We start from the raw sequence: 25,171 nt of genomic DNA on the forward strand, positions 1-25,171 counted from the left end.
TTTGTTTACATCTACCAGTCCTGGCTCTGTGTTCTGTGCTGTTATTTAGTTCTAATTTACCTCCCTCTGTTACCCTGAGGAGACTGATATCACATATGGTCACCTAGGGGAGGCAGTGGAAATTTTCATTGCAAGTGCATGTACTGCAAACAGTTGTGCCCGTGAAGATTTCTGGATCCCATTCTACCACCATTCTGCACTTGTGCAGCCTATTGTTGAACCGCTCCTTACTGCTGTCCATGAACAAGTGCTAGGCTGGGCCTTCCAGGATCACTATTGGCATTTCAACATAATCTATGGTTGTTTTGCCATCTGGAATGAGTCCCTGATAGCAGCTTTCCCAACAGACCTGTGTTCCTAAAGATGCGGGCGTCATGTATCTTCCCTGATCATCCCCATGCTGACATTGGTGAAATGCCTCCTGTGATCCACAGGTGCCTGCAAGGCCATTGAAAATAGCTGTTATGGTTTATGTACTCTTTGTCTAGGTAAGGGATCTGGTGCCAAGATAGGAATTTGTGTGCCTTCTCAAGCCTCACTGTAGGTAGGGAACCTCATTGAAGTAAAACTATCTCCTATGTCCTGCCTGTTACCCTTCTTGGCAGACGTTGATTAATGGCCCTGCACACTTGGATCAGCACAGCTTCCATGGTGGACTTACCAACTTGGAATTGTTTCCCCACGGACTGATAGCAGCCTGACATTGTTTGCCACTCGCTTCTCCATTATCGGAGCACCTCTCTCTTTAATGTTGCTGTGCTGAAGGGCCAGGGAAAGTGGCCTTCCACATTCGAAAGCTGTGCAGCTCCTGCTTATCATACCTTAGGTACATAATGATCGGGGCACTAACAGCCTCTGCGGGCCCTTAAGCAAGGTTGGGGGAAGGGAGGAAGGGACTCCACACTCCCAGAAGGAACCCGGCCTCACATGGAAGGCATGGGGACTTCTGGCCAGAGTGCACTTTGCCGCCCCAGGTCTTAGAACCACCTGGAGCATGCAGCCTGGTGCTGCAGCAGGGATTTAAAGGGCCTGAGGTTCCAGCTGCTGCTGTAGCAGCAGTGGCAGCCAGGAGCCTCGGGGCCCTTTCAGTCTCAGAGCTGTGTGGCAGCGGCCCCCTTGGCCCTCCCCATCAACAGGCCTGATAATGATGCAACTCTACCAGTCAGTGCTTATTTCCTGGGCCCAGAAATAGTGCTGCTCCCTGTTCGGCTGCTGCACGACTGCTGGGAGCAACCAGGATTTGTTTTAAGGCTTGCAGCAAGGCTGCTTGAAAGACATCGTGATGTTCTGTGGAGCGGTTTCTGTCTCGGTTCTGGAGATACTGCAGGATAAGGTGCCATTTGTTTGTAATGCTCACAACAAAGGTGCACAGGTCAGAGGCGTCCATGCCTTGTGGGCTAAGGCTAAGATTGAGTCACAAGCATTTTGGGTAAAAGTCCAGTACAGGTCACAGGAAATAAATAAAAATTCATGGCCTATGACATGTCTGTGACTTCTATGAAAATATCCCTGACTAAATCTCTACTTCTGGGGCCCACTGCTCCAGGGGGCTGCTGCTTCAGTGCTGCGGGTTGATTTCCCCGGCTGCTGCTACTCTCCTGAGGACCAGTCTCTGAACACTTCTAGGGCCATGGTTCTAGGTCTCCTAGGATCACTGCTGCTCAGGGGTCCCCAGCATGCCCACAGGTCCACTGTTCAGGAACTGCCTACAGCCAATTGCACTGGTTGCCATCCTGGTGTTTCCTGGAGCCAACTACCTGGGGCTACCTGAGTAGTGGCTGGTGTGGCTAGCCCCTGGGATACCTGATCAGCTGATCCTTGGTGCTGGCCTCAGATCTGGTGCAGCTGGCTCTGGGACCCTAGAGTCAGTCAAAGCAGCTGCTGAGGAAGTCACAGTGGCTGCAGAAAGTCATGGAATCTATGACTTCCACAACCTCCATGAGAGAATTGTAGCTTTAGTTGTGAATGTTTAACTGGGTATATGGGCCTATGTATGCCACCAAATCAGAGAAAATTGCTAGAAATTAGAGCGGGGACACACTGAGCATTTCATATTCCCATGCAGCAGACCTTGTCACTTGGTGTGTAAATATTGTGCTATTTAGATTGTAATTCATTTCCTAGTTTCATTCCATCTTGAAAATCACTTCATTCAGTCTTAATCTAGAAAGAAAGGTAGGTTCATTTGTCCTCTCTAGGCATAGCCAAAACTGTGTTTTGAGTCCAAAATTATTTTTTCACCTGAGAACAGATTGTGTTAAAGATACTCTGTACAGTAACTGACGCTCAGTTCTCATCTCATAAGATTCTCTGTTATAAGGTGAATGTCTTTCAAATATAAAATAGTGCCTGTAGTACAGGGTTAGATTTACTGTCGTTTATAAAACATAAGCAATATGGAAAGGTGACTTTGATAATCTTAGTAGTGATGGCTAATGACAGAATTAGGTTCTCTGCATTTTTCAGAATCACAGAGGCTTAGTTGGATACAATTTGTGGTACTGAAAGTAAATATGTAAAAATAGCAGGAAAATGACCTTTTGACTAAGATTCACAGTCTAAAGTTTAAATTCTCTATGAAAACACAATCTTGTTTGGTCTCTTTTTACCATTAACCAAAGACGGCCGTTAGCCTGAAAAAGTTCATAAACCTGGCCACATTCTTACATGTTCAGTTTGTCTTGGTAGCAAACTAGAAAACTGTACCATTAAATATACCACTGCATTTCTATCTTTGTGACAAAATCAAACTAAATGAAGCCAAGAAAACACATTAGACTTTGGTAGCTGAATTCCACTCATATGCATTAGTGTGTGTGTTGCACAAATATAAATGAGTGGGTTCATAGTAGCCTTTTCCCCCTGCCAATGGGTATGTAGTTTCATATAAATCTTCCCCATGCCATAAATGGGGAACTTATTCTAAGAATTTACTTTTCGCATATGCTTGAATAATGAGGCATTTCAAGGGGTTGGATATCCTACCGTAAATTGAACTCTGTGCCATCTGGAATTGAGAGGAAACTGCTTGCCTAGGTTTTTTTTTAACAAATACCAATGGAAATTTCCTATGCAAATCCTTTTGCAGTGATTGGAAAGCAGACCCACTATGTGAATGGAAAGAAAGCTCATGATACCATCTACATGTTTTGTTAGTCTATAAAGTGCTACCAGACCATTTGCTTGCTATTTTTTTCTGTAACAGACTAACTCGGCTACCCCCTGAAGTATGTGAATGGAGTATGTGTAGAAACTTGTTAAACACTGAGGAGTGTTTTTCCATTTCTATACCACAAGAGGGAAACCTATACCTAAGAACTAAACTACCATGCTTATGCATTTCAGGATAGCAAAATAAAGCTGAAACAATGAGTCCTGTGGTACCTTAAAGACTAATGCATTTATTAGGGCATAAGCTTTTGTGGGCTGCAGCTCACTTGATCAGATGTTGAAGAAGGAAAAAAAAAGGCAGTTTTCTTCTTCAGCATTTGATGAAGTGAGTTGTAGCTTACGAAAGCTTATGCCCTAATAAATGTTAGTCTTTAAAGTGCAATGAGACTCCTTGTCATTTCTTCTGAAACAGAATAGTGGCTACCTTTGAAACCTGTCGTCATAATAATGTAACATTCCCATCTCTGTATAAATTAATCCCTACCACAATGAAGCTTTCACTTCATGTATCTGACAAAGTGAGAGGTAGCCCACAAAAGCTTATGCTCAAATAAATGTGTTAGCCTTGAAGGTGCCACCAGACTTCTGGTTGTTTTTGCTGAAACCACTTACAACGGCTACTCCTCTGAAATTAAAGATGAGTTAACTAATATATAGCCAAGTTCACAAGACAAAATAACTAAACAGAAGTACATTAGTCCAGAATACTCCTTCAAGGAATGGAGAGTAGTTTTCTCTACACAGTAGCAGTCCCTTCTGCAAAAGGGGTGGGGCCCTGCTTAAGCAAACATGGCCATGGGGCTCAGCCAGATCAGAGGTCCCACTGGATGCTTAGCTATTAAGGGCTTCAGCTGCTCAGGGACTAGAAGAGAGACCCTCTCCACCTGGGACGGATATAGGGCAGGGCGAGTGGGGCAGCCGCCCCGGGCCCTGCGCTTCTAGAAGCCCCGTGCATGTGCCATAGCACCACTGTGCATGTGCCGTGGCAAAGGGGAGCCCCACGAAACTGTGCTGCCCTGGGTCTCGCAAAATCGTCATCTGCCCCTGCTCTCCACCACTGTCTTCCTCTTTGCACTTAACCCTGATATTTTCCCCCTGTCTGTCTTGAATAAAGCTGCAATTAGCCTCACTGGTTTTTAGTTATTACAGTAAAACTCCAATTGTCTGGCATCCAGTGGTCCGGCACTCCTGATAGTCCAGCACCAACTGGAACCCGGAAGTGCTCCGGCCAGCAGGACAGTTGGAGCTGCTCTGTCCCCAGCTTCCCCAAGTCAGCCGCTGGTCAGTTTCAGGAGCAGCGGACTTGGGGAAGCCAGGGGCAGAGTAGCTGGGGTGCTGCCGGGTTGGTCCCGCAGCGCCACCCTCTCCCACGCTGCGCAGTCCCCTGCCGACCCCCCACCCCCACCCCAGACCCCCTTCCAGTACTCCAGCATATCTGTTAATCTGGCACCCCCTGGGTCCTAAAGGTGCTGGATTATCTGAAGTTTACTGTAATTTGTATAATGTCATCATCACCTATGCCTCTCTGGGAAAAGCACTTGTTAACTTTGAAATGGTTGCAGAGCGGAGACATCAAGAAATCATCCCCATAGAACACTTTGCAAATTGTCAAATTATGACTTTTTTTTCTCTTCTTTTGCTTTCATAGCAGGCAGGCTGGATCATAATGAAATATGGCTTTGTAAATTGCTCAATTAATGCTTGTAAAATGCACAGAAGCAGGAACAGTATTAAACATATTGTTGGTTATTTTTAACCGATGTGTTAACTTTGCAGAATTCAGAAGGATGGCACTACATGCATTTTCAAAACGTTGGCATCGTGCCAGTCTAGATGACATTTCTTGGGATTTCAGATAATTTGGCTGCCACACTTTTCTGCACGATTTTAATTGTCAATATTTACAGTTTTATACAAACGTATCTTTTCCAACATAATAGCATTTTTTAAAAAACCTTAAGGTAAATTCTGCTCGTAGTTGGACTGTACTCAATCTGAAGTAACTTCACTGGGGTTATTCTGGATTTTCCCAAGGGGTCTTTGGCCCATTGTGCCCAGCAAGTAACTCCAGTGTTTATTAGAGGAAAGCTATTCAATTAAGCACTGTACAATACTTGAAGTGGAGAAACTGTTGGCTGACAGAATGACAGTAATATAAGGAAACTGTAGGTGACTGAGATCTTCTGATTGCCATTTTAAGAGTGACCTTTAACTTGCTGGTCTCCACAAAATAACTTCAGCTGTGTACAGCCGTGTTTCCTGAACACTTACCTTCTTAGTATTCACTTCCCAGGGAGGGCTCTCTGACAGTAGGAGTCACAACTGGAGACCTGGCAGAACTTTATAAATCTGCTTGTCTGTCTAAAACGATTCCAGCTCTGCATTGGCTTAGAGAGCAGAGCCTGGCAACAAATCAATGCCTTTGACTGAGGGACTGACCTACTAAACAGAATCTCTTGCCATCCCCATCCTAACAAATAATTGGACAGAATTATCACACACTAGGTTACTGCAGTGTTAATACAACAACAGCACAGAACCACTGCTGGCACAATCAGAAGACCTCAGAGAAGACAAAAATCTCCCTTTCCTTTCCATTTCCACGAGGGATTGCAGTGTGGAATTGTATGTATTCTCTCTGACAGTGATCTTGCAGAACAAGTGCAAGAAAACTTCTTCAGTTACCGAAACCACATTCAGCACAAGGTTCAAGGAGCTATTTTTGGGCACTTGACTGGACTGCTTCACTGAACTTCTAACTAGTAGATGTGCCATTGCTGGTGTCCAGATTGAGTTTTATTTTATTTTCACCCTAATTTATTTTAAATGTATTTGCATGAAAAATAAATATGGAAGACCGTCCTCTGCTTATATTGACTTTACCAACAGTACCCTACTATGACCAGAAACCGGGAACCAGTGGATTACGGAAGAAAACCTGTTATTTTGAGACCAGGACAAACTACCTGCAGAATTTTATCCAGAGTGTATTTTTTTCCATCGATCTAAGAGATCGACAAGGATCTACTATGGTAGTTGGAGGAGATGGGAGATATTTTAATAAACTGGCAATAGAACTGATAGTTGAAATGGCTGCTGCCAACGGGGTTGGTATATAGTACATATGATTCAATTCCTAGTACTATATCTGATATAATCAGAAGTATAATTTAAGTCATAGTAATTAAGAGGTGTTCTAAGTTGTAATTAACTAATTTCCCATTGCCTTTTAAATTATATTGGTTTACTAAGAATTATGGATCATCATTAAGCGTTTTAATGGAAAATTACTTTTAGTGATATTGAAATCATCCAATTTAATTTAAGAGTAATGTTGCCATTTAGCTTTGAAGGGAGGTGAAAATACAATTGCAGTTGGGTAGTAATGTGGTAGAAATATCAGTATGAAAATAAATATTGTTAGTTTCTCATCAATGATCATGTTATTGATTGAGAGCAAATTATTAGAATTTGTGCATTTTGTAACTACCTTCATCAGATCACAATGCCATTGTTTGGAAGTAAATGATTGGTAGAGAGATGGGCTTTTTGTCTTCAGTGATAACTTTGCTTTGCTCTGCAAAAACAGTCTCATTATGATCTGAACTGCTGAACAAATGAAAAAGGCAAAATGCAGCATTTGCAATTTCTCAATAGATACAGCTACGTCATGAATGCCATCAGCGCATTTGTAAATAAGGATATCATGTGTTTTAGCAATACATTTGGACCCCTTTATAGTGAACTTCAGTTGTGGTGAAATTCCACATGTTGGCATTAGAATGGAAGTCCTAATACTTTTTTAGTGCAGTGCGTCTCACTTCAGTTTTTGTGGATTTTTGGTTATGAGGGTTTTCTAAGAAAAAGGCAAAGATTCCACTGAAGATTGTATTTTATTTTTAAAGTAGAGAGGAAATAACAGTAGCTGCTTCCACTAATATTAAAATCGCCTATGGGGAATTTGTGTGGCCAAACCACTAATCTGATAGCAGTGGAGTTCATAGGAAACAGGTAGAGTTCAGTTTTTCCACGTGATTTCTGGATTAGCAAAATAATTTCAAGGATAAAAATTAGAAATAGCGGTTCATATCATCTGTGATTGTAAATCAGTGTAGCTCCATTGAGATCAACGTGGTACAAACAGAAGATCTGTAGGATGCAAATTGACATCAGGTGATGATCAGACCCACTATTTGGATCATAAATATTATGTCAACTGCCTTTGATGTCCAGTTTCTTTGTAGTTTGTTCACTATTTTAATAAAATGCTAGGTCTCATAAAGCATAAAGCTGCTATCTCAGCTCCTCTCCCATGAAGATGAAGCAAAACCCATTTACAGAAGCTGAGGATCTGGCTCTATATTTCCAGTAAAATGGCTCACGCGTGTCTCTTAAATTTGACTTGATTGCAGTTTTTATATTTTCAATAATGTGTTTACATTGTCTTGTCTGTCAGTGGTTAGTAATGCCTCTTGGTTCATTTATCAACTTCATGCTAACCCCAGAATATAAAATATAGTTCTGAGAATATTTTCAAATGTCAAATTATGACGCACCCATAGCTCATCTTAAAAATATAAAAGGCAATTCCATCAGTGTGTGATATAAGGAGTGCTGTCATCTCTATGAATGTGTGATCAGAAGGATTTCCAAATAAAATTTCTTGCCCCCCCTTCCTCCCTAGCCCTACCTCCCTGCAGTTTGTATCCTAGTAAATTTATATTCTGTCTTGAAATGTGATTTATTTAATTAGAAAAAATGACTAAGATAGTAGTTCACGAAACCTGTCATGTATAAATAAAGACATCTATATTTAGAGGCCATAATTATGGCATGGTGTAAAGGATTGGTAAGGCTGCATTTAGTGTACTGTATAGTTCCTATTGGATAGATGTACTGAAGATGGGGTTGGTGGTGGGGAGAGCCACCAGCTTGACTGAAAAAACAAGTCTTTGCTATTCAACAGCCATAGAAAGCATCCACCTGTATTATCAGTGAAGAGGCAAATAAGAGCTGGACTCTAGCCTTTATTTATTTATTTTAATTATAAAGGACTTGCAGCCTATAGATTTTTCTGTATAACCAGGGGTACACGTGAATTGCGTGGTATTCCTTTAAAACGTTGCCATCCAACACTAGTCTATCAACAAGGCTAGTTTAACTGGGGTATTTGAAATTCAAATCTGAGTATCGTGGAAAGGGGATTCCTATGTTATGTTCCCTTGTAACAAGAAACTCAGTAAGTTAAAGTGTTACACAGTAGCCTTGCACAAAGAAACAACCTTCACATTAGGGATCACACAGAAACCGCTTGGTTATATGGGGAATGGATAATATTTTATCACTGGACCAAAATCAGAGATGAATCTATATACCTTTTTCAGCCCTCTCCCTTCCAATGTTTACATCACACAAATGCAAACTCTCTAGACTGACTTAGACTCCCATACACTTAACAATACATAGCTTATGCTCTCCCTTATATGTTGTTTCCAGATTTGGCTTGCTGAGTTTAAGAACCTAAAGATCTGTCTACACTGCAGTAAAACACTTGATGCTGACTCGGGCTCATGAGGCTCAGGCAATGAAGTGTAGAGATCTGGGCTTGGTCTGGTTCCTGGGCTTTCTGACCCTTGGGGAAGGAGGGTTGTAGAATCTGCACTGCAGTTTTATAGCCCCACAGCCGATGCCCAAGTCAGCTGATATGGGCCAGCCATAGGCATTTTATTGCGAAGTCCACATACCCCAAGGGAGCTTGCTAACCATGCAAGCTATTCATCCCTCTGCAGACTAAACGGTGAGGCAGAGTGCTACACTGTAACTCCTTCGTGTGGATGTGGTGGGAGTGAATTAAAAATAGGCTTGGAAGAATAAGGATTTTATTGGGAATTGTCAGTAAATGTTGATTTTGCTGCACACAAAACAAGTGGCTGAAATAAAGTTTGTCAACAATAGTCAAAATTTCCAGCTAGGTAAATTAAACAAACAAACAAAAAAGTAGCTTGAGAACATATTAGAGTTTGATTTTTAAGATATCTTCCTTGTGTATTTTGATGTGTGATGGTGAAAATTTGTATTTGTAATAGTTATAAAGCTTTAACTTTTTGAACCTCAACACCGATCGCCACTAAATTGTTTGACCCTCCCCCCCCATAATTTCACTTCATTATGAAAATAGAAAAAATGCTTAAAAATAAACAGTGATATTATCTATCAAAATTATATCTATAAAAAAGAATTCTAAGTTTAAAAGGTACATACAACTGGGTGAGAGTTCTATAAATATTTGCATCTGTAAGGTTGCCATGTCTAACTTTCATGCTCTAGCAGTCTTTAAAATTGTGACCTTTTTTTGATGGTTGGTTTTAAATCTTGGTTTTAGATTGGCCGTTTAGTGATTGGGCAGAATGGAATTCTTTCCACACCAGCTGTCTCCTGCATTATTAGAAAAATCAAAGCCATTGGAGGCATCATTTTGACAGCCAGTCACAACCCTGGTGGGCCAAATGGAGACTTCGGCATTAAATTCAATATTTCCAATGGAGGTAAAGTTTTCCCTGACAGCCAACGTTTCTTACATCCGTGAATATACTGTCAGTGCTGGTCAGCAGTATATTTCACTAAACAAAACAAGTGATCTACTTTCCCTGTAAAATAAGAGTCCCCAAGAGAAACATTCTCACCCCCTTGTCTTCTGATGTACGCATAGAATGCATACTTACAGCACACTCTAAAAACTTTTTTTTTTCACTTGTAGGTCCTGCTCCTGAAGGTATTACTGATAAAATTTTCCAAATTAGCAAGACTATTGAAGAGTATGCTATCTGTCCAGATCTGCAAGTGGATCTTGGTACCATTGGAAAGCAGCAGTTTGACTTGGAGAACAAGTTTAAACCGTTTACAGGCAAGTGATACCTATTTGTCCTTGCATAAATGTAATTTTTACTGTCAAGGGGCAATTATATAGCATGATGGTGCTTTCATTTGGCAAGGTCATTTAATAGATTTTAAGCCCAAAAGGGACATGATCAGCTAGTCTGGCCTCCTGCATAACATAGACAACAGAATTTCAACCAGTGATTCATCTGGCACAACCACTTATGGATGGGTGAAATTTTCAGAGGCGCCTAAATGGGTTAGAACCCTAAGTCCCACTTTCAAAAGTGACATAAGCACTTTGGAGACTACATCCCATTGACTTCCAGTGAACACTAGGTTCCCCAGGACCAGATTGTAGCCAGACAGACCACCACCCCCCCCCCCGTCAAACCAATCTTGCTTGCCCTCTGAGATGTATACAGACATCTCAGAGGGCAAGCAAGATTGGTGTAAACTCATTGGGCGCCCGTCAACCTCCTCCAGGTTGCCCGCTGAAAGGGACCCCGGTCCCAGCAGTTGAAGTCTCGGGTGTATAGCGCGCGCACACACAATATAGGAAGAGCTTGGGCATTTGGATTTGTGTCACTCCCAGGTGGCAGATCCACTGGGGCACCTTTCAGTCTTTCCCTAAGGCTGCCCGCTGCGAAGGAAGTACGAATTCTAGCAGCTGAAATCTTAGGTGTTATAAGCTCTCCCTGTAAATCTATTGGGCGCCCGTCAACCTCCTCCAGGTTGCCCACTGCAAGGGACCCCGGTCCCAGCAGTTGAAGTCTCGGGTGTATAGCACACACACACTGTCCTGACCGTCGACTGACACAGATTTTCAGAATTATTTAAGTGCCAGGTAAGATTTTTCCAAAGCACCTACATGTCTAAATACTGTTGAAAATCTGACTTAAATGTCTGTCACTTTTTCGCATTTCCATATCAATAGCTGTGAATGAGCCACTTCCACCCTGATCTGCCTCATTTACGCAAGTGCCCTCTTTCTCTTGTCCTTACATACATATATATATATATATACACCCATGCCTCTGTTAACTCCATTCCAATTCATCTGATGAGGTGGGTTTTACCCACAAAACCTTATACCCTAGTAAATCTGTTAGTCTCTAATGGGCCACAGAATCCTCACCGTTTTTGAAAATGTGACTTCTGAAAATGTATCCCCATACTTTTTTATAAAGACATTTGATGTACCCCAGCCTATCATTGCAATTTAAAAGGTCTTTTTTCCACTTCGAACTTTTCTGGCTTCTACTTATTCAATCCTGTGGCTTTGTATGTGAGCTTAAAGCATTCTCTAGTATCTGATATCTTTTCCCTGTATAGGTACTTATAGAACCTTGATTGAATCACCTCTTTGTCCTCCAACAGACACTCTTTTCTTGTATTGCACCTGGTTGATTTAAAAAAAAAGTTCATTTTAATTTAAATTAGACTGTTGGGCCCTACTAAAGATAACATGAATGTTGTTGTTCCCTTTGTGCTACTGTATAATAGTACCTCTTTAAAATGTTAGCAAAACATAGGAAATTTTGCATTTAAATTTTTTGACAATTTTTTCAGGTTTTTTTATTTTGATTTTTTATCTCTGTACAGGTTTTTGTAAAATCAGACAATTTTTTGCAGACTTGCATTTTTTTAATTTTTCAGATTTAATTGCACATATTTCACACACTATGTGTGTTAAAAAGAAACCATTTAAATATTTTTTAAAAGAAGAACCCATTAAAATTCCTAGTTCCTTCAGTCTCCAGTGTTAGCGCACTGGGACTTCACATTAATATATTTTCCACCACATTTCCTATAGGTGGACCATATTCCGCTCTCAGTTACACAGGGGCAACTCTTTCAAAGATACAAATGAGTTAGGTGTCAGATTCCCACTGACTTTTAGTGGAAGTCGTATGTCTGACTCTGGTAAATGCTTTTGAAAGTCCTACCCTCATTGTAACTGAGAACAGAATTTAACCTACTGGAATGAAGAACAGAGAGATTAAGTTGTATAGGGAGCTACTTTTACTTTCAGGTTTCTGGCTCTGTTGATTAGTCTGCAGACCGGTAGGGAATGGCTGCATGTAGTAATGTTGTAAATCTTCTAGAAATTAGGACTGTAAACTGATCTGTTACCCCATTGTCTTTATTAGGAACTGATACTATTGGAGGTTCAAAGACCTTATTTTGAATGGCAGCTCTTTGTGCTGAGGAATGTCATCATGTAGTCATAAGTAGCAAAATCACCTTTTTAAATAGGATTTTTAACATATCTGATCCGTTTAATCATTGCTAGTCTCTCAGTATATTCTTTTTTTTTTCTGCAGTTGAAATTGTGGACTCAGTGGAAGCTTATGCAAACATGTTGAGGAACATCTTTGATTTTAGTGCGCTAAAAGAACTGCTTTCAGGACAAAACCACCTAAAGATTCGCATAGATGCTATGCATGGAGGTATGCAATAATTGCTCTTTTTTTAGCTATTTCTTAGAGGGAGAAATTTTCGTTTAAGAATTAACTTTCCCTTTTTTTCTTTGGCTATGTTATATTTTCTTCTGTTTGAAAAAAGCATTGCATTGTCTTTAGAAATCCTAATTTGTTACAGACAGAGCTTGTGGGAACTTTTTTCAAAAGCACCCAAGAGACTTAGGATTCTAAATGTAATTGACTTTCCTTTTCCCACCTCAACCTTGCATATGCTAATTTTCAGTATTTTATTTGTAATGGTGGCTAAAAGGGAGAAGGTAGCTTTAGAGAGGTTCTTGCATACTGAGCCACCAACCACACCAAGTATAAGACTTGCTTCTTTGCTTGCCTTCTCTAACATAAACAAGAACAACAGCATGTGCATTTAAAAACAAAACTATACAAACAAGTCTCCCTTTGGGAAGAGGATGAAAACCACACATGATAGATATTAGTCACATTGCATAATGCACTGTTGGAAGGTGCTCAGATGTCAGTGATGAAGTCCGCATAAGAACCTAGATATTATTGTAGGTATATTATAGGGGGAAAGTCTTATTTAATGAGGTTGTCTTTTTGCCTTCCTCTGTTGGCATATTGAATGGAAGAATTAGAAACAAAGAACTGATTTGGTCAGTGCTGTGGCTGGCTGATAACCTCAGAATACTGGGATAAAAATGTTTTTGTTTGTCGTGCCTCTTAGCAGTCTTAGCAGAACAAAATGGGACATGTTCCACATGGGGTCGGGGAAAGAAGGGCAAATAGCAGCAGGGCAAACAAAAGGCAAGTATAAGGCGGGGAAAAATAAAGAAGGGGCTTTCCTCCACCTATGCAAAACTTGCCCCTGCTTATTGAGATGAAATTTATGCCATAACTTACATCACTACTGAATTTGGCCCTTTGTTACTCATGTTACTTCCCTAATGTTACTTGAGTCAATATGGTCTAATTGCAAAATTTGGTCCGTAGTATAGTGACTTTCTACTGTTTTAATATAGACTGCAGAAAGCTAACTGGAGTCTTCAAGCCTGTCAAAACTGTGGAATCAGCTTCATAGTCCCTGGACCAATCTCAGTTGATGGTGTATTGACAGCTGACAGCTGCTGCTGTAAAGAGGGTGTCATGATATTAGACACTGATAGACTTCAGAAGAATCTTGTTACTAATCTTATGGCAAATAGAATATGTCCCCTAATAGCAAGGTTACTTCCGAACTGCAATGAAAAAATTTAAGAAGGGACATGGGACAAGTTGAATTTTCAGGTTTATTTTTTCTAACTTTATCTCTGATTTAGTATTTAACATAATAAAAATACTGTGATATCAAGAAGTGAGTGAGGGGGAATTTAGTGGAGGCTAGTGGAAATGCTGCACTGCTCAGCTGTGTCACTCTCATTAAAAAAGTAGGTTTTATTTTCTTGAGAACAAAACCAGGGTGAAGCCCAATCCTGCAACCAGCTCCATACAGGCAGACTTTTAAAACTAGTAAAGTTACCATTAAAGTCAATGGCGCTCCACAGAATATCTGTCCATGCCGGTCTGATTGCAGGATTGGAGCCTTTAGACTTAACTATACAAAGATAAATCTATGTTCAGAAGGCTTGTGTGCCTAGAGCTACACTACAATTTATTCTGTGGAGCATTCTTAGCACCCTGTTTCCATCTTTTTGATACTACAATAATGCTACCTTGGAAATTCCATGCTAACTTTTTTATTTTAATTGCCTTGCTTACTAGTGCATGAAACACAGAATATCCTGCAGTAGATGTTTAGGGCCAGCCTTGCCATTTTCTCTTGTGTTCCACAAGGCTATTTCAGTGACATATATACAGTTTGAGCATTTGAGAAACAGGAAACACCCAGGAACTACTGCAGTGTAACTAATACGTTGTGTAACTAAATTCTTGATCTTGTCACATTAGCCTTAGTTCAACAAAATACTTAAACTCCTATTTAACATTACACACATAAGTAGTACCCTGGAACACTTTGGGACAACTTGTGTGGGTTTGGTCCTGATCACGGGGTGCAGCTCATTGCAGGACCAGGCCTAAGCACTCAGAGAACGCTTTGCTGTGCAGTCAGAAACCCATTGCAGTAGTTCCCCATGTGTTAAAACAGATCTTCTTACTAGATGAGCAGCATCGGGCCAAACCCTGGTTTGAACAAGAAAGTGCAACTGGTGGAAGCTTAATTTTAAAAATAAAATGTTGAATGGTTTCTGCTTCTTTGCTCTGCTAGTTATGGGCCCCTATGTAAAGAAGATCCTGTGTGAGGAGCTTGGAGCTCCTGCAAATTCTGCTGTGAATTGCATACCTCTAGAGGACTTTGGTGGTCACCATCCAGACCCTAACTTAACCTATGCTGCTGACTTGGTGCAGTCCATGAAGACAGGAGAGTATGACTTTGGAGCTGCCTTCGATGGAGATGGGGTAAATGAACACATAGCTATTTTACAGACCACCCTGCCCTACTGTCTAGTTGTTCTTACTATAAACCCTAGGGCACAAGCCTTAAAAGGAAGTGCTGAAATTGGAATAATGATTGTTGGATTCGCTGATGCACAGTCTGCACTGGATTTAACCTAGGCATAAGCGAATTCTGTTGTTCTTTGCTAGTGATTCTTGGCAAATACTAGCTCGCGCTCATGTTAGGCAAAGATGCCAAGATTAGATAGAGTCAATAAGGGTGCTTCTATGGGGAATGGAATTTTTGCCTTTAATTTCAGTGGAAACAGAATGGGACCAAAATGGGTTGCAGGAGCACTGCATTGATGTCCAAAGTTAGATACCCACACAGTAGAAGGAGGGATTCCCCCCCCCCCACACACACACACCTTGTTGTATAGTTATGTCAGAACAAAAATTGCACGCTCTAGTTTGTCTCTGACAATAATTAGTTACAAAGTTCAGATTATACTTAACAAGCATTAAAAGGTTAGGAGAAAAACAAGATGTTGATGAAAATACCATGATGAATACAATGCTGTTTAATGATTCAAAACTCCACACTGAAAAGTAACTCTGTGAGGCTGTATGGATTTTATAGGGTGTGCCTGAAAAATGTTCACTGTGACACCTCTGTGCATGCAGTTGGAGCTAGAACTGAATTGTTCTCCTTTGTCATCTTCGTTAGGATCGGAACATGATTCTAGGGAAGCACGGGTTCTTTGTTAACCCTTCGGACTCCGTTGCTGTCATTGCTGCCAATATTTTCAGTATTCCTTACTTTCAGCACACTGGAGTTCGTGGCTTCGCTCGCAGCATGCCTACCAGTGGAGCAATTGATAGGTAGGAGTCTGGGTGTGGGGGGCTGACAATTACTCATGCAATTTTTAAATCTTTCTTGGTGGGTGAATTGTGCTCTCCTCCAACCAGGACAGTATTATAACATACCCGAAACAATATTTGTAGTGGGAATCACTTAAATAACTAACGTTACTTCGAAATAACTTAGTCCGCATCTATACAGCAAGCAGTTTTTTTTGAAAAAATGTTGAAATACTGTCAAGCTGGAGGACTTCTTACTCTGCCTCCTGTAACCCTCATTGTATGAGGAGTAAGGGTAGTCAGAGGAAGAGTGCTCTATTTCGAAATAAGTTTCGCAATTGACCCTAGGAAAGGCAGCACTGGAATGGATCGTGAGAGAAGTAGGTTCTTTTTCCAGCTCTGCTGAGTGGCCTTGGGTAATTCATTTCACCTCCCTGTGCCTCAATTTCCCTGTCTGTAAAATGGAGGTAATGATACTGACTCCCTTTAGGGGATTTTTTTCTTCTTTTTCCATGCTTCCCAACCAGTTCCCTCTCCCTCTCCAAGAATAGAGCAATAGAACAATATACAAAGAGTAGTTATTTTTTAAAACATCAGACTGAATTGCCTTCACTGTTATGTTAAATGAGATGCTTGATAACAACTTATGTTACTGTTGCAGCATTTCGCAAGGGTGTGCTAATAATTCAGCTGTGATATAACTTACCTTTCTTGTCTTTGAAGGGTGGCCAAAGCTACAAAGATTGCTTTGTTTGAAACTCCAACTGGCTGGAAGTTCTTTGGAAACTTGATGGATGCAAACAAACTGTCTCTGTGCGGAGAGGAAAGTTTTGGTACTGGTAAGTTTTTGTTTCTAATCTCATTAATGATGATGTTGTTCCTTGCGTTTGAATGCAGCTTAGCTCTTTCTGGAGCAGTGGTATTTATCTTTCATGTGTGGGAGTTAATGTCTCCTAAATCAAAAAACCAAAATATGTTTACAAGAATTACTGATGAAAATATACACAAGTGTAAAGGTTTCCTGGTAAGCTGAGTCAGGAAAAAGCTAGTTTTTCCTTTCAGAAACTCAGGAAGTTCTATTCAGGAAGTTTGAGGGCCCCTTTACTAGCCTGTCATTGGGTCTGTAGGGATTAAATGCACTGCTAAATGTATTTTTTCAACTCTTGGTGGCCAGGAAAACCTTCTAAATGTTTTCATTTCTGGGAAGAAATATGGTTTGGTAAATGCAGTTTTATTAGAGGGGGTTTCAGGTTGCTATTAAATCTCCGAGCTTAATAGGACCCTGCTTTTCCTGTTCTAAAAAAACGGTTTGATTTATAAAGGTTAAATTAACACTTGCCTTTGAACTGTCAAAGCAAGGTGATTTGAGATACAGAACGAGTACCTTGATAAATCTATTGGCAGTGCACGTCTGATTTAATACTGCCATTCGCACAGGGAAATTAAAATGTATAAAACTCTCTTTGCATAAAATGATGTGCTGCAATGTATTTGATTCCAAGAGAAGTTTCAGGGCTGTCTATGTATGTTCTTCTGCATCTGTGTCACAAAATCTGAGTCCTCCTCCATGCTCTGGGAATGGTGGTCTTCATTACTATACAGGAGAGCAGCATCTGATTGGTGGACATAAAAGATCTCTGGCCCTGATTCAGCAGAGCACTTAGCAAAGCATCTAAGACATGGCTAAGTAAGGATGGATAGACTCATGTGCTTAATGATAAGAAGCACACGGTCAGAACGTGCAGTGGCAGCTGCTTGTCTGATGTGTAATCAGTCTCTGATGTGAAAGCATCACAGTTATCTGGCTATGACTTCTAGTGGTTGAACAAGCTGCATCATAGATGAGCCTTGAAGGATATTTGCTGCAGTGCTGGGCCTGTCTGTATTAGTGATGTTGTTAGAGGGGGGCTAATGTTGTTAGAGGGGGGATGAGAGGAAGGATGACAAGTTTGGAAAAATCCAAACATCTTTGTAAATGGTGCAAAAAATCTTGGTGATTATCATGAGATTTTCATTATGTTTTCAGTCCTTGCCCTGGGTACCTACCTATATGCATATGCCCAAGCATGTGGGTAGTGTATGAGAGAGCACCAGAACTGAAGTAAATGCCTATAACTAGAAAGGAAAAGAACTGGATGGCATAGGGAGTTGCGGGGCTCTGGGATGTCTCCAGATCAGCGATTTTCAAGTGGTGTGGGATGAGTAGTGTCCTAAAATCCTTGCCGTCGGATGCCCCAGGTGAAATGGCTAGGTGGTTTCCATCCCATTCAGGAAAACATGCACCCTGCTATGACTGGCATCCTGTGAGAGCCGGCAAGAGAGGGAAAGGTTTAGAATTTTGTGACTCAGAGGCCGGGGAGCCCTCCCCTCCCTGCAGATGGACATTCTGGCAGGGCTGATACAGAAGGCAGGATCACATGGGTTGCACTAACACTGCCTCTGTTGTATCTGCTTGGTGGCTGGAAAGAGGGAGTGTGTCCAGGATTGCCAGCACATCATTCACTTCAAAGAATTAAAAGGGAAAAGAAATACTCTTGACCATAGTTACTAGAGTAGCAGGCAGAATACGAGTCAGAGTATGCTGCCCAGGGTGCATTACGTTTGGCAATCCTAGCCCAGTAAAATGGAAACAAACTTGTACCTTTGGAAATCTAGAGACACACTTAAAAATTCTGTTCAATGCAAAATGACAGAATTTCAGACTTCTTTCTTGAGCACTTCATACCAGGGATGAGTGGATACTGTACATTATATAGGATCTCTATTTGGATGTGTATACCTGCTGAAAAAGGGTACCTGTCTATATACTCCATGCTCCCTTGTAATAACTAAAATGCCATCAGAATAATACCACGATGTAAAGTGCAGCAGTGCAATTTAGTATAACACCTCAGGGGTAAACCAGATAGCTGACAGTTCAAATGACAATTCAGTTCTCCAGCAATTCTCCACCAGTACAATTTTCCTATTTACAAATGCTGAAGCGGGAAAAACATGAGATTTGCAATGCATCCTGCACTAACAAGCATTCTGTGTTAAAGGGCATTGTTCAGTGTTTCTTGCAGGATTTTGCTGTGTTCAGGTGGTCTCCAAAACTTGATGGAGGAGAGTCTGTGCTTCTAATGGTACATTTACATCTTACATGGGAGGTGCAGTTCCGTCCTATTTACCCAAACCGGTACCTTAAATGGAGCTAGCACGTGTCTAAGAATAGCAGCATTAGCACGGCATCGCAGGTAGTGGCACAAAGTAGCAGCTCCTCCTGAATCTCTGCGGTGCTGCAGCCAATTCCAAGCATGTTACCTCCGCCAGGGCTTGTGATGGGCTCCTCTGAAGTCAGCCATATGGTTGTTTCTCCAGTGCATGCCCCAAGGAACCAAGTATTTACAGCCCTTTCATGCCACTCTGGCCTTTTAGAACATAAGAACATTAGAATGGCCGTACTGGGTCAGACCAAAGGTCCTTCTAGCCCAGTAGCCTGTCTGCTGACAGTGGCCAGCACCAGGTGCCCCAAGGGGGTGGACCGAAGACAACGATCAAGCAATTTGTCACCTGCCATCCCTCTCCAGCCTCTGACAAACAGAGGCCAGGGACACCATTTCTATCCCCTGGCTACTAGCCTTTTATGGACCTGACCTCCATGAAATTATCTAGCTTCTCTTTAAACTCTGTTATAGTCCTAGCCTTCACAGCCTGGCAAGGAGTTCCACAGGTTGACTACACGCTGTGTGAAGAAGAACATTCTTTTATTAGTTTTAAACCTGCTACACGTTCATTTAATTTGGTGTCCTCCAGTTCTTTTATTATGGAAACTAAATATCCACCTTGAAGGAGCCAGAGGGGATGTGAGGCCCTTACCTGATTTCTCCACATGTGTGAGCCTTCCTCCTGCACAGCCACTAGACTGGCATCTTCCAATGTGTCATTTCTTGTAACTCTCCCATCATTTCTGAACTGACAAAGCTCAACTCCCTGAGCCGGAGCTCGTCATTTTTCTTGATCCCTCACCAGAATAAGTGTTGATTGCCTTGTATGGATCTGACCGAAGCTAAGAGACAGCTGTTTAAAGTAGGGATATGAATGGTTAATGGGCTAACCAGTAAGCATCACCTGGTGATCCTTACTGGTTATGATTAACCAGCGGCCTGGCCTGGCTGGAGCAGCCCACTGCACGCACTGCTGGGCCCTCTACACCACAGGTGGGGGGGCCATTGAAGCATGCCCACATTTAAGTGATTTACCAGTTACTCATAGCGTTTAATTGGTTAACTGATTAAATGGGATTTTACATCCCTAGTTTAAAGAGGTCAAATGTACATCCCAAATTTCATAGAATACTAGAACTGGAAGGGACCTTGAAAGACTATGGAATCCAGTCCCCTGCCCTCACGGCAGGACCAAGCACCATCTAGATAATCTCTGACAGATGTCTATCCAACTGCTCTTAAATATCTTCAGTGATGGAGATTCCACAACCTCCCTAGGCAATTTATTCCAGTGTTTAACCACCCTGACAGTTAAGAAGTTTTTCCTAATGTCCAACCTAAACCTCCCTTTCTGCAGTTTAAGCCCCTTGCTTCTTGTCCTATCTTCAGAGATCAAGGAAAACAATTTTTCTCCATCCTCCTTGCAACACCCTTTTAGATACCTGAAAACCACTATTATGTAATTGTCAGCTAAAAAAATTTTTTTTGCTTTCTTCTTTCAGTTCTATGCCCCTTTCACTGTGCATAAGGAGTTACTTATGAGCAAAAATAAGGAACTGTGGGCCAGAGTTTTAAAGGCACTCAGGCACCTTGTGGGATTTTAGGTGTTTTAAAGGTGTTCAGATGCAGTAAGTAATTTTGAAAATCCTAGTAGGCCGTTTTTTAAAAATCTACCCCTAAAATGGCTAGTTCATCTATTCCAAAGGCTAGAAGGGACTACTGGGATCTGTAATCAGACCTCCTTTATAGAAGACACACCATACAACGTCACCTAAATGTGTGCATGGTTTTGGTAGGGATGTAAGAGTTTAACTGGTTACACAGTAAGCGGGAGGCTTACTGGTAATTGGTTAACTGGTACTGTAGGCTGGACCCTGCCTGTGGCCACGATGGGCCCAGCAGCGATCAGCCCATGCTACCATGCTGAGATCGGAGTAGTCTCCGTGGCTGCAGCAGTGGTTAACCAGTTAAACATCGTGTAACAGGTTAACTATTGTGGACAATGTTTACATCCATATTTTCAGGGGAATTAATTTGTTTTCATGTATTTAAATGATAGTTAAAAACAGATGAGCTCTGGAGGATGTGGTTGTTAAAACTGGTCCAGTATGTTGGTTTACATATGTGTAGTTGGCAGCTTGATGGAAGGGAGCTTAAACACAAACTCTCAAGTCAAGGAAATTGTTCCACTTGTTTGTGCTTTTGCCGATTGCAGGCTCTGATCATATCCGTGAAAAGGACGGGCTGTGGGCTGTCCTGGCCTGGCTGTCTATAATAGCCACCCGCAAACAGAGTGTGGAGGATATCCTGAAAGATCACTGGCAGAAATATGGGCGGAACTTCTTCACCAGGTGAGGGAAGAGCCAGGTGATGGTTCACAATGATGAAGCACAGTCCTTTGTGGAGAATGAAATATACCCAGTCCCTGGCCTTGGGACAGAAAGGAGAAAGTGCTAAAATGGGGCAAGTGCCCAAACTGCTAAATACTGAAAACTTCTCCAAAACAATGTGAAGTGTGTAACTTACACCAAGAGAACATTGACATCTAGAATGGTTTCTCTGTTTTAACTCACCTTTGTTATTTCTAGGGCATGGTAAATGTCTCAGCCTTTCAGTTTTACATGCCACATGTGCATGTATATTAAAACATCTTTGGGTAAATTTAAAATGCTGGATTATTATTCTGAATTCTGCATTATGTCCAGTTTAAATTGAAGCTTTTATGTTTTAATATAATCATTTGTGTATTGATATATAGGATTTTTATCTTCTATTATAACAGCATCTGTGTTGAGACCATAAATGCAAGTTAATTTATAAGCTTTTCAGTGATAAAAAGTGTTATTTTACAGTATGGGGTATGCAGCTTCTAGCACATCTTGTTCCTAGTGCAGGGGCCTCTGGCAGTAGTGAGATACAAATAAATAATATACCTTAAGCCAGTGCTGTTCTGTGTTTCACTTCTGTATTGCTAAATTCACCCACTCTCGCATATTTCTTTGTTACTCTTTGGGGGTTTTGCTTAACCACCTGCAGAGCTCTTGGGTGCCTGGAACTTCAAAGACAATTTATAAGGAACAAACAAGCTTATTTTTAAAGTGGTTGCTCCCAAAACATTGTTTGTCACTAATGTAGAGCCTCCCTAACTTTTCATTCTACCATGGCTGGTTCTAGGTATGACTACGAAGAGGTGGATGCAGATGCAGCAAACAAAATGATGAAAGATCTAGAAACCGTAATGTTTGACCGTTCCTTTGTGGGGAAGCAGCTATCAGCTGGTGATAAAGTTTACACTGTTGAGAAAGCCGATAACTTTGAGTACAGCGATCCTGTGGATGGAAGCATCTCCAGAAACCAGGTGAGACTAGGAAACTAGTCCTCAGAAACAGCACTGCAAGTTATTGGCGGAAAGTGTGGTTTTGACTAAGTATTTCCAGTTACAATTTCAACAAGGTCATTCTTAGCTTTGTGCCAATGGCTTTATCCCTCTGTTAAAAACCTCCCTCCCCCCTTAAACTTAAAAAACAACAAACGGTTTGGTAGCACTTTATAGACCAGTGTTTCTTAAACTTTTTAGGACCGAGGAACACCAAACAATATTTTTATTTTAATGAGGAACACCAAGGATTTTTTGTTGAGGGGGAGAGGAAAATAAAGAAAGTCGGGGGCGGGGGTTGGGGAATTGTTCTCCACAGCACATCTCCGACTGCCTCATGGCACAGTTTAAGAAACACTGTTATAGACTATTTATTAGTTTTTAAATTTATCCTATACAGACTAACTTGGCTACCCCCTGCAGCTCCCCTCCCCCTTAGTTACTTGTGTGTTATGACTATGGGCCAGATCCTGGCCTCTGGTTGGTGCTGCTGAGAAGGGACCGAAGGAGGTGAGGCCCTGAAGGCTGTTCTAACCTGGCCCACCTGGCAGTTGCCCCAACCCATTGTTAGGGCAGTTAAGGATCGCCATGGTGCAGGGGTGGCCTATTCTGGCCTGACCCCGTGCTGCCAGCTCGACGGAAGGTGGTATAAGAGCTGTGATGGTGACTTTGCTCTACCTAAGGATTTTTCTGTGCAGGGGAGACCCTTTGTTGGATAGATTAGCTGGGTTTGGGGTTGGTTTGCACAGAAATGGTGACACAAGCAAGATGAAACATGCAAGCCTGCTGATGGCGGAGGGGGGGAGGGAAGGAGGGAGGAGAAGGGAAGTTGCCCCAGGGCCCAGTGATTCAAAAAGGTCTGGGGCTCCCTGCTGCTGCTGCTACTGCAGCTGGAGCCCCAGCCCTTTAAATCGTCACCTCAGTGCCGGGCAGTGCACTCTGGGCAACTGAGGACTGCGAGGGGCAGGGGAAGGGAATGGCTGCGGCCTTGCCCCTTCCAGGAGTATGGAGTCAGGGGCCCGGCAAGTCTGTCAGCTCCCCTGGAAGCATGGCTCAAGCCCATAATCTTAGTGATAGGTTAGTGATTTCAAAAGGCACATGAGTTTGTTTTATAACCTGATCCTGTTACTCTGTTGCCTGGCTTTGTTGGCAGCTTCTAGAACTCGGGCAGTGTGGCCACAGTTGTCAGAGAGCTGGAATCCTTATTCCAGCATTTGAAAATCAAGGAGCTGTTGAATATAGACAAGATGAGTTACCCAGCACTATGCCAGCTATTTAAATCAAATTGTCCTGGAGATGGGCCTGTTTCACAGCATACTGTGCAGAGGGGCATATTAATTGGAAAGGAATAATAGACAGATGCCCCAGACTTGTTACATTGCTTGTAAAAGGATTGAATTATTTTCTTTAAATGGAGCCTGCCCAGAAGTGCAGTGGTAGCATGACAGGCTGGTATGCAGAGAATCAGAGCAGATCTCTTCCCAAGCCAGCAACTTGATGCTTTGGATTCAAAAGCTGACATGATCTAGGAAATAGTCAAGAGTGGCTCAGGTCACACCTGGTCAGCCGTAGCAGGGGGAACAAATGTTGCTATTTGCAACTTCTGTTGCCCTCTGATTAAGAAAGACCGTGGAAATGACATGACAGGTGTGCTGGAAAATGCAGCTGCTAGTTGACGAGGCAGATAAATGAGAGCGTATTAATTTTGTTTTCCTGATCTGCACTTACTAGGGTTTAAGGCTCATCTTCACTGATGGTTCTCGCATCATCTTCAGACTAAGTGGTACAGGCAGTGCTGGAGCAACTGTGCGACTGTACATTGATAGCTATGAGAAAGATGCTCCAAAAATATATGAAGATCCACAGGTAACTGTCGTATCCAGACACTTGGTACCACTCTGTTCTGCCCTTTCCAAAAAGTTCCCTTCTTTTCTTTGAGGGGAGTGTGACTTGGAGAGCCTGCTATTTCAGAAGCAGGTGTTGCAGTTAATTAAATCTCTCTGTAGAAGAGACCTGTAAAGTTCCATAGAGTTACTACATCTACCTTCCTCTCCATGGCAGAATTCACTGTTGGTCTTGATTGTATAGCAGCTACCTTTCCGTAACGTTGAAATAATAGTACTCCGATCAGTGGTGAATGCGTAGTCATGTATTTTAGTGACTCAGGCCAACAAGCCATTAGAGCATGACTTCTAATTGCTCTGGTTGTAACTTGCCATTGGTCAGTGATTTTGATCTGTTTTTGTGCTTTTGGCAGGTCATGTTGGCGCCTCTCGTTGGTATTGCACTGAAGCTTTCACAGCTCCATGAAAGAACTGTCCGCACTGGCCCCACAGTCATCACATAGAAAGACTAGGACCTATTGTTAACTACACGCAATTCGGAAATGGCTGGCTATGCTGAATGAGCCCAACAAAATCGTCCAGTCCTCCTGTGTGTCAAATGTGTCCCTAAAAGCAATGTTAACTTTATTTAAATGTACCGATAAAAGGGTAGATGTTATTAATAAACCAAAAACCTTATTCCACTGTGTATACTAATGTATTACCTATTTACGTCATGTGGCACTGTTATGTTTTGGCTGTAACCCTCATTTAGCATAGCCGTTAAGATTTGGCATAAGTCATTTTTTTTCTCTTGCTAAAACCAAAAGGGTTGTGAAGATCACAACGAAGCTCCACTCTTCTGTGAGACTGGCCTTCTGTTCTGTCTCATGACAGTGCCAATATCTTTTCTTGATTATATATTAATTTCTTTTACATTTTATGCATCCAGGCTTGTCTACATGGCTCCAACAAAGCGCACTA

At 41.8% G+C, this 25,171-nt stretch overlaps 1 protein-coding gene across 2 annotated transcripts in view; it reads left to right on the plus strand.

The window, feature by feature from the left end:
* PGM1 (phosphoglucomutase 1) overlaps positions 1-24,886 on the plus strand; it is a 29,604-nt gene extending 4,718 nt beyond the window's left edge. Inside the window, exons 1-11 of one of the 2 annotated variants that reach the window (XM_006125038.4) lie at positions 5,496-6,278; positions 9,554-9,716; positions 9,929-10,075; positions 12,375-12,500; positions 14,755-14,945; positions 15,649-15,803; positions 16,506-16,621; positions 21,204-21,339; positions 22,163-22,346; positions 24,096-24,230; positions 24,622-24,886. In XM_006125038.4, coding sequence (XP_006125100.1) covers positions 6,021-6,278; positions 9,554-9,716; positions 9,929-10,075; positions 12,375-12,500; positions 14,755-14,945; positions 15,649-15,803; positions 16,506-16,621; positions 21,204-21,339; positions 22,163-22,346; positions 24,096-24,230; positions 24,622-24,711 — 1,701 coding nt within the window. In that variant the 5' untranslated portion in view covers positions 5,496-6,020 and the 3' untranslated portion in view covers positions 24,712-24,886. Of the gene's footprint in view, positions 1-5,495; positions 6,279-9,553; positions 9,717-9,928; positions 10,076-12,374; positions 12,501-14,754; positions 14,946-15,648; positions 15,804-16,505; positions 16,622-21,203; positions 21,340-22,162; positions 22,347-24,095; positions 24,231-24,621 lie in introns of those variants that run through there. The other variant, XM_006125039.4, reaches the window with a different exon arrangement.
* Positions 24,887-25,171: the final 285 nt, after the last annotated feature.

The sequence above is a fragment of the Pelodiscus sinensis genome, chromosome 9 (assembly GCF_049634645.1).
Source record: "Pelodiscus sinensis isolate JC-2024 chromosome 9, ASM4963464v1, whole genome shotgun sequence".
Lineage (NCBI taxonomy): Eukaryota > Metazoa > Chordata > Testudines > Trionychidae > Pelodiscus > Pelodiscus sinensis.